Source organism: Chrysochloris asiatica, unplaced genomic scaffold, assembly GCF_000296735.1.
Source record: "Chrysochloris asiatica unplaced genomic scaffold, ChrAsi1.0 scaffold00295, whole genome shotgun sequence".
In the NCBI taxonomy this organism is placed as follows: Eukaryota; Metazoa; Chordata; class Mammalia; order Afrosoricida; family Chrysochloridae; genus Chrysochloris; species Chrysochloris asiatica.
The window spans coordinates 2,281,993-2,292,081 of record NW_006408813.1 but is presented as its reverse complement, the minus strand read 5'-3'; the positions used below and the strand labels follow the sequence as shown (position 1 = coordinate 2,292,081).

At 42.4% G+C, this 10,089-nt stretch overlaps 1 protein-coding gene across 1 annotated transcript in view; it reads right to left on the bottom strand.

Annotated features, from left to right (window-relative positions):
- Nucleotides 1–833: 833 nt before the first annotated feature.
- ARHGEF6 (Rac/Cdc42 guanine nucleotide exchange factor (GEF) 6) overlaps nt 834–10,089 on the bottom strand; it is a 160,960-nt gene continuing 151,704 nt past the window's right edge. The window contains exons 18-22 of the mRNA XM_006874704.1: nt 9,417–9,510; nt 8,378–8,455; nt 5,154–5,253; nt 2,990–3,044; nt 834–974 (exon numbers count right to left, since the gene is read on the bottom strand). Coding sequence (XP_006874766.1) covers nt 834–974; nt 2,990–3,044; nt 5,154–5,253; nt 8,378–8,455; nt 9,417–9,510 — 468 coding nt within the window. The remainder of the gene's footprint in view (nt 975–2,989; nt 3,045–5,153; nt 5,254–8,377; nt 8,456–9,416; nt 9,511–10,089) is intronic.

Genomic DNA, 10,089 nt, shown 5'->3' with positions numbered 1-10,089 from the left:
GACCATTCACTGCAATTTGCTAATGCATTTGGTGTTGGCATGAATGACAAGAGCTTCTGATCCATGGAGCTAAAATATAATATAAAACAACAAAAAAGGAACAAAGGAACTGTAGTCTTCTTAGTCTTACAGACAACATAGGGAAGTAATTTTAAAAAAGGTATGCACTGAGGGGTGGCATGTGATGGGCTAGGGAAGGGCAGTGGAAATACTCAGGCAAATGCACCCATCTGTCATCCTATTCTCATCATAACCTTTGACTTCTAAACTGATTTTTAAAGAATATAGGATGATGTTCTTTCATCTTATTCTAGTCATAGCTTTGCCTTCAGCACACTAGGTACTAGGGATGCTTCCAGGTACAGGAAAGCGTTGGGGGGGAGGGAGGGGAGTTGGGTTTACACTTAAGCAACCATGGCCAGCCACTTTAGGACAGAAGCTAAGCTCAACAAGAGTGGCCTGAGGAAAATGGTTTTGCAGAGGCACTGTGAATTGAAGGCCATCTGAAGACCATTTGAAGTCATTGGACTGCGTTAGCTTTTCTTTTCTTATTGAATGGAAGAAGATTCTAGGGAAACTTCCGCCGCTGCTTCCTGCTTTTTCCCATTTAGAAACCAAACAACCAACTAATAACCAGACAACAACACACACTCAAGCAGAGACCACACACACACATACAGAGAAAGAAATCAGAGAGAGGGGGAAGAGAGAGACAGAGAGAGAGATTTAAACACAAAGTAAAAACCAAAGAGTTGATCAAATTGAGTCAAATCATTCAGCTGGACATTTCCAGATGCCTTGAAGGCACACTTTGCCCAGCCGCACAGTGATGGTTATGGAAGAATTGAGGTCTTGCTACTGGACTCAACCCGAAAACACTCATCCGTTTGCTTCAGCAACCTCCGGACCAGCTTTTCTAGGTCCCTTCTTGATTTTAATTCTTCTTCCAAGCATTGCTTCATTCTTTTATTCTCCTGCAATGGTACAAGACTTGTTAATTACCAAGTAGTGGTTCCTGCTTTTCCTTTTAGCAGCATTCTGGTAGCGTATGAATCGGGCTGCTAAACTCAGGGTCAGCAGTTTGAAACTACCAGCTGTTTCACAGGAGAAAGATGAGGCTTTCTGCTCCCGTAAAGATTTACAGCCTCAGAAACCCTGTGCAGGGTCGCTATGAATCAGAACCGACTCCATAGCACATAACAACAGTGTTCCTTCCTCAAACTCGCATCCCTCAGCTTCCAAGGTAAGGCAATCTCCTGGTTGTCCTTCCTCTTCTCATTCAATACCCTCTTCACTTGGTGTCTTTCAACTTAAGGGCATACTAAGGGACCTCCTGAATCTCTTTGAATCTGACCTCATCTACTGGACATCAGGGGCACAACCCTAAATGTCAACTTGCTAAAAGCACCTTACACTCATTATGTCCTAAACTGAATTCAATATCTCACCCATTACCCCACGCTTCTCTCCTTCTGTACTTTCTGTTTTCCATGAGGCATACCACCATATCAAACTGCATACTCTGATTAAAAAAAAAAAAAATCATCTTTAATCTCAGATTCTTGTTCTTTTTTATATAGATTTTTGTGGTGAAAACATATAATACAAAACATATACCAATTCAATGATTTTTACATGTATAATTTGGTGACAATTATATTCTTCAAGTTAGTTATGTAACTATTCTCTCTATCCTTTTCCCATTCATTCCACCACCATTTACAAAAGCTCGATGTCCCCTAAGTACAAGCTTACCCTTCCCCCCTCCCTCCCAGCCCTGATAACCACTACTAATTTATGGGTTTTATATATTTGCTTATTTCATATGAGAACAAACATTATCTGTCCTTTTGTGACTGACTCATTTCGCTCAGTATGGTGCTTTCAAGGTTCATTCATGTTGTGGCATGCCTCAGGACTTCATTTATCCTTCTAATTGAGTAATATTCCATTGTATGTCTATATCACATTTTGTTAATCAACTAATCAGTTGATGGACCTGATTCTTAATTCCAGCATCACATCATACTGTTCAATAGGTTTTGACTTTTATATGTGCCTTCTTTTACATCCATTCTCCTACTCATTGGCATTACCTCAGTTCAAGACTTCAATTCAGCATGTCTCATTCTCAGGTTTGAAATAACCTAAGTGGTTTTCAAATCCTTGGTCTCTCTCCTCTCCAACTGATCCTCAACCTTGCTGCCACCAAGTACAGTCAGTCCACAAACACACAGGGAGACAAGTTCTCAGTCAGATCCATGATCTACAGGGAAGAGTTGTGTACCATGGCGCAATGATCACATCTGCATATTTTTAAACATTATTCAGCTTTCTTTGTGACATCTTCTATGGTGCTGGTGGTGGTAGTGGTGTGCCGTGGAGTTGATTCCGACACATAGTGACCCTGTAAAGGGTTTCTGAGGACTCACCTTTCTCCTGTGGAACTGCTGGTAGTTTCGAACTGCTGAGCTTGTGGTTAGCAGCCTGACTCGTAAACACTGCACTACCAGAGCTCCTTACCATCTTGCCACAAACCATGATTTATGACTCTGCTTACATTGGCATAGCTAAGAATGACTTCTTGTTTGCTGTTAGGTGCCATAGAGTCATTACCAACTCATAGTGACCCTATGAACAACAAAACGAAACATGCCGGTCCTGCGCCAACCTCACAATCATCGCTTAATCTTTTCTTAAATCCTGTTTACAGGTATGAGGAAACAAGAGATTCACACAGGGTTGCTAAGAGTTGGAACTGACTGGACAGCACTTAACAACAGCAACAACAGTGCCAATGGTTAAACAGGAGTTTAAGCAAGCCTCAGAAATCAATCTAAACCCAAGGTCACAAGCTTAATACCAACCAAACCCTCATTGATTACAGGAAAAGTTCCCACCTCGCCACTTTCCTTCGGGACCTTCCCTGATAGCACCAACTGGTGGGGTGATGTTATGATCTGAGAGAATGACGTTAATATTTGATTACCTGCTTCAGTTCTTTGACCTCATCCTTCAAGGCATAGACAGTATCCACAAGGCTCCTAGAACAAAGATAAAATTCACAGATGAATTTCTGGCACTGAGGAAATACTATTTAACGCAACTTTATAAAAGAACAGGTCCTGACAAGTAGTGGGCTTTCTAATGGATCCATATATTTACTTGGGAGGGGCACTACTCTGGTTCCTGGGTAACAACACCCCACATGCTCATTCGAATCCCATGCCATTGCATCATTTTCATGCTTCCTTCCTCCTTTGCCACTCACTTCCTGTCTCAGATGAGGACAAAATAATACGGCAGGGCCCATCAGAAGGTCTTGGATTCTCTATTTCTGGGGTGATCATGAACACAACCTCATGTATGATGAGAGGTATCCAAGGTCATGAATATGCTACAGTATCTGTGCTATTTTGACTCATAGCAACACTACAGGACAGAGTAGAACAGCCCCATAGGTTTTCTTAGGCTGAACTCTCACAGGAGCTGACTGTCAGGAAGCCACCGGTAAGTTCAAACCACTAACCTTTCAGTTAGCATTGTATTACCAGGGCTCCTTTATATGACCCTACCTGACACAAAGTCAGGAGTACTGTTGCTAGAAGACCTCTCTGGTAATATTACCAAAGAAAGGATGAAGCCTCCTGGCTGGGTAATGGGACAGCTTTTATCTCTCTGATTCTTTCCCTGGAAAAGGAGGTTGGGGATTTGAGTTTCAGATCTGATTCTACCATTATTTCTTTAATCTTGGATACTCAGTTCCTTGCATCCTCTTTGGGCTCTGCTTCTTTACATAGAAAATGAGGAAAATACCACATTTCCTGAAAACCTCAGAAAGTTGTTGTGAGAATTAATATAGCTATGATAATAATTAGTAAATAATGCCCATTATTTATTGCATGCCAGCCTTTATGGTTATTGTTCCATTTAACCTCACAACAACAGTAGATGTATTATTATTGTCTCTTATCATCTCCATTTTATAGGTGACAGAATCGAGACAGCGACATAAAGTAATTGACCTCACATCACAAAGCTTGTGAGTCACTGAGACCAGGACTATCAGTCTCTGGAGCCCCAGTATTGTACAGCTACGCTCTATCACTTCAGACACCAGATCTAAAAATGCACCGACAACGCCAAACACTTTGAAATCTGCTGATCTATGCAAATCCTAGGCTTCACTTCAGAAATGACTCAGGTTTAAACAAATGAATTATTTGGCTCCTTTGTGTTCATTTTATGAGCTACAAGGTACTTAACCTGGCTTTTCCCCATTAAGTCCCACAGTACAGCAGTAAGCTGTACACAGGTAGGCTTTGTTGTTGTTGTTGTTAAGTGTCATCGGGTCAGTTCTGACTCATAGCGACCCTGTATAGGATTTCCAAGGAGTGGGTGGTGAGCTTGAACCACCAACCTTGCAGTTACCAGTCCAGTGCTTATCCTACAGGACCACACCAGAACTCCAATTAATTTCCCAGAACCTCAGTTTCCTCATCTGTAAAACTGGATAGCTGTAGGATTTTAAACATATTTAAGTATGTGAAAGGTATGCTTAACTCCACAAATGCAAAAGGCAGCCCTCTGGGCAGGGAAATTGGTGCTATGGCCTTTGCAGGTGCCTCCTAAATCTAGCCAAACAAAACCAAAACCGTTTCTATGAAGCCGTTCCGATTCAGGACTGCCTCGTGTGTTTCAAATGTTCCATAGCTCCACGGCTGTGACCTTTTGGAAACAGATCACCAACTTTTTTCCAAGGTATCTCTGGGTGGGTTTGAACCACCAATCGTTTGGTTAACAGAGCAGCACTTAAACATTAGTGTTACCCAGGGTCTCACAAACCCATCCAGAGCCTCAATATTCTCATGTGCCATGAAGTACCTTGCTGCACCGGGTAGTGGGCTCCAGAAACAGCCACCACGCTTAGCCCTTCTGGAATATTCTAGCACCTCCACCTCTGCTTTTCCCTTTCTCTTGTTGGAGGCAGTTTTTCTAAGGCTATCAACTGCATGCTCAGCAAAGAGGGCCATGTTCCCAGATAAGAAAGGACGATGCTTCAAGTGCCAGCTTTATAAGGGCAACTCTGTGCTGCCAGGACCTTCTTTCCAACCCCTCAACAAACCAGGAAAGGATCAACCTGCTCTACTCACTTTTCTTCAGTGATTGTCTGGCCATTACTTCTGGTTTCTTCAATGATGAGTTTCTCTTCCTCGGGAAGTAAGACTTGTGGAACAGAATCTTTTCGAGTACCTACAGACAAGGGTTGCAAGAGGGAGGAGAGTGGGGAGAGTTACTGTGAATTCTATTTATAGATGTTAGTTCCTTTCCACTACTGTTACTGATGGGCCTTGTTTGGTAACATAGTGCTGTTACCTTACACCCAGAAGGCAACCACCCACCATTTGCCGAATCTTCCTGGCAAGAAAGATTCTAACCTTCCAACTAAATTGACTTCTGGTGCAGGTGGGGGACTGGGGAGAAGGGGATGGAGGTGCATTTTGTATTCAGAGAAATAGTGTGAAAGGGACACTGGTTATACCTGCCTTCAACCAAGACACCCATCTTCTGTTTGCATCTCCCAAAGCAGCAAGGAACTAACCAAAGATTTCCCAGCTCCTGGGTAATGCAGATGGTTAAACACTTGGCTGCTAACAGAAAGGTTGCAGGTTTGACACTACCCAGATGTGGCTCAGAATAAAGGCTCAAAGATCTACTTCTGATATGTAAGCCATTGAAAACTCTCAGGAGCACAGTTCTACTCTGATACAAATGGGGCTGCCATGAATTGGAATCAATGGTAAGAACATCTTCAGGACATAACGCATCACACTCTGCTATGGTATTATGTGATTTTAGTAAAACTCATGTAGAGAGTCCACCTGGGACACCACATGCTTAGAGGGCCTCAGAAACATCATTGACTCGCCTTTGTTCTCTTTATCGTCCTATCTGGCAAGGTGGTATCAGTGAAGAATGATTCCATATTGGGCATGGATAGAGTAAGGTTGGGAGAGCATCACATCAGCAGCAAAGATGCAGGTATCCCCAGTCTGTGCTCAGGTGGTTTGTTGACCCAGGGTCTACCAAACAGCTCTTCTACACTTCCAATCTTTCCTTCACTTCTGGATCTTCCTTCTCAGGACTCATAAATAAGCTTCAAGACTTTTGACCTTGGCTCTCCTTGAGCCACTGCCCTCCTCTCTTCAGAGCCAAGTTTCTTCTGAATTGTCTATACTCTCTGTCACACTCAATCACCTCCTATTTACTGAGTGCAGATATGTCTCTGCCTTCCATAGGGCCTAACACTTCAGAGGTGCTTAATAGTGGACAACAGACTGACAGTTTGAAAGAAATGGGACTTATAGTTGGAGAGGGAGAGAGTGCAAAGTCTGCTGTGTGTCAAGCACTGTGCTAGACACTTTCTGCACGTGGTACTGTGGGTTCATGCGCTAGACTGCAAAGTCATTTGAACTGTAAGATCGGCAAGTCAAGCTCACCAGCCACTTCTCAGAAACCCTATACAGGGTCGCTATGGGTCAGAACCAACTCGACAGCACTTAACAACAACAACAATACTGGCCTAGCAAGGAGGAAAGGCAAAAATGTGACTCTTGAGGCCAGAAAACCTAACTTTTTGTAGCTCTATCAACATGGATAAATGTCATAAGAGGAGAGAATGAAGTCAAATTTTGTGTTTAAAAAAAAAAATGACGCCAGAGATGGAGGCAGAGATGATGACGTGGAGAGATGGAGTGGCTGGGGGACTCTAAACCCAGAGATGGAGAAGGGCTATGTGCTGACACCTGGGGGAGGGAGCACGCTTGTGGGGTGTACCCTTTGGCTAGTTGATGATGCATGGAGGGGACTGTAATCATTGCAATGAAACGAAATATGATAGGATGAATGTACAGCTGATATTCTCCCATGTAAACCAACACCCAGTTCACAATAAAAGCTTTTTTTATATATTAAAAACTTGCCGTTGAGTTGACTCCAATTCATGGTGACCCCACGTGTGTCAGGGCAGAACCGTGCTCCATAGGGGTTTAAGCAGCTCATATCTTTTTGGAAACAGATTGCCAGACCTTTTTTTCTGAAGTGCCTCTGGGTGGAGTCAAACCTCCAACCTTTCAGATAGCAGCTGAGCTTATTAACCATTTGGACAATTCGGGGACTCCTTTTTTGAGTTAAGAATGCTTTTTCTGGTATCACCTTGTCCTTCTCTGTTTCTTAACTCTCACTAGAAAACTACTTTCCTCTCCTGGCTCCTGGAAAGTTGTCATTAGAGCTTGGCGTGCCCTAAGCCATCGTTAGGTCTTGTCTGTGAAATAGATGATCGAACAGTCCCCTCTTAGCAGTCAAGTGGGTCAACTTTCACAGAGAACGTTCTCTTCCTGATAGCCCTGGAGACATGCTACTTTGAAAGAATCAAAGGCATTCCACCTAAGAACTCCCCTTCCACACTCAAGTGATTGGCTGTCCAAAACAGTATTCTGGACTATTCTTTTCTTAAAACAGGTGCAAAACCCTCATAAAAGGTACCCCGAATGTCTAGAATAATGAAAGACAAAAGACACAATGTGACCCAGTTTTTAAACAACACAAGGATGACTCAGAATATAATCTCTCACTTTGTTTGTAGTCTGTAAATTGGTCAGGGAAATATCTGCCTAATAGCTCACTTATATATATTATACATTTTGAACAGCCTCTGTTAAGTAGCTACATTTCCAGATTTCAGAACTTTAAAACTTGAGTTTGGTGTGAAGCACTGTTCTCTTAAATATGCAACTGATCAAAGATCGTATTTTGACTTCCTTTCCAAATCAGCCTATAAGAAGAGATTAGCATCGGTTCACAGACAAAGGAACTCTCTGGGCTCTTTAATTCCTAACTAGTGTTAGTGAAGTTACATCGTGTACTTCAAAGGGAAATAACTAAATTTTTTTTTTTTTTTTAATTTCTATGACCTCCAAATTTTTGAGGCTTGCATCTCTTTCTCTCTGGGTGAAAAGAAGCAATGGGTACACAAACCACATGGTAGCAAAAGCACCTTATCTGACAGATGCAGTTCTGCATGGTTCCTTTGCATAAAAGCTGCCTGCTTTACACACCCTGCAGCCCTTCGAGTTGCTTTTCTCTGTCTCTACAAGGCAGTAAGCAAGTTAAAAAAGAACACCATGAACTAAGGAAAGCAGACTGGGGGTGGGGGGAGCCTGTTTGAGCTCTGGAGGCCCCCTGTGGCAAACCTAAAGGTGGGAGACTCAGGCCCACCCAGTGGCTCTGTGGCAGATTGATCCGTACAACTGTGAGACTGTGACTCTGTCCTATAGGGTTGGTATGAGTCAGAATCGACAACAAATAGAGCTAGGACCTTGTTGAAAGTTGGCGCTGGTACAGTAGGCTTCGATCACTTTGAGAATCTGAGCATCCTCTTCCAGAGCAGCTGTGCCTGTAAAATTTAATTCACAATTATTTTCATAGAGAAATCTGCCACTTGACCCTAAAACGGACGCAGTGTATCCCACTCCTCAGTATTGACTGTTCTGGCCAGTGGTGTTTCTGAAAGGCTAGAGAAAACACCATCCAACCCCTCACGAGGGAGCCAGAGTGACAGCACCCCCAAAGGAGCCTGGGAGGCCATACTGAGAGCGCTGCCTTTTGGAGGCCATACTGAGAGTGCTGGACTTGGTGCTGGCTTCAGTTCTTGTCCATACACCACATCCTTCCTCTCCTTTACAGTTCAGGGTTGACTTCTCTAGGGAGCTTTCCCCCCATCAACCCCACCCATTTTTCCCACCAACCAGTCTAGTAACTCAGTCACCTTCCTCCTTCCTTCCCAACTCAGTTTTGAAATGACTATAGGGTAGCACACTGTTCACATTCTTCTAAGCACACCGAAGTGCGAGTGGGGAAGTGGGGGAGTGGAGTCAAGCAAAGATTGGTCCAAACTTTAGCTCCAACATTCGTCTTGGAGTACCTTCTAGCCACGTAGATACTACTGACTGGCTAACTGGCTTTGCAGTCCATTCCTAAATCCAGCCATGCTGTAGATGTCAGCAGGCTGATTTTGCTAACCAAGAATGTCGTTGAGAATGAGATTTCCAGGAAGATTTCAATTTCAGCCTCCAGGTCTATTTACTCTATCTCTTTATAGGAAATTATCTCAGACATTGAAAACAAAGAGGAAAACAATGCATCCATAGAGCCAAGCAAAGAAAAATATTTGACACAGGTGGTGTCTGTCTAAGATGACAAGAAGTACAGCAAAGAGAGCTTGTGACCAAATCTTCCCATTCCTTTTTATGTAACAGATGATGATGAGAACAAATTGTTGTAATCATCTGGTTTAGAAACAAAAATCTTGTGCTAGTCCATCTATAATTAACCTTCAGAAAGTACAAAATACATACTTTTCCTAATCACATATTCCTCCTCTGATGGTTTTCTTTCTGTCTTTCTTTTATGAAGAAACTTCTTCATCGTTTTGGGACTTTTACTAGACTCCTGTAAGGATAGAGGTTTCTTACTTAATGAATCAGATTTCACCCTAAAAACAATGTTAAAAAGAGCAAATGAACTAAAACAGAACACTTCTTTCTTAGTTTGATAGTCTCAGTTACCAGTGCATTAAAATGTAATAGTATATACAATAAGCATGGCTCCAGGAAGCTCTAGAAGGCTATAGAAGACAGGCAATGACATCATTCTCTCAATTGCCATAGAGATAGGGAATAGGAATGGAGCATGCCTACTGAAGATGAGGTAGCTTCTCCATGAGGCCTGTCTTTGTGGTATTATCTGCAGAGAAACTGAAAGCCAACCCTAGAGAAAGAGTAGAATTCTTAACCTGTTTCAGGTTGTCAACTGATGCAGTCTTAAGGAAATTAACAATTGTAATATTAATTCAGTATAAGTAACTTTTTAAATAGCAATTCGGTGTAACTTTTGAAAAAGCTTCAGATTAATGCAGAAAGCCTAAATAAATTTTCCAAGGTCAGAGAGATGAGTCAAATGAAGATTTTCCTAGTAAATAAGTTTGGATCATGAGTAATGCATCTACAGCCAAGCTTAAATATATATATA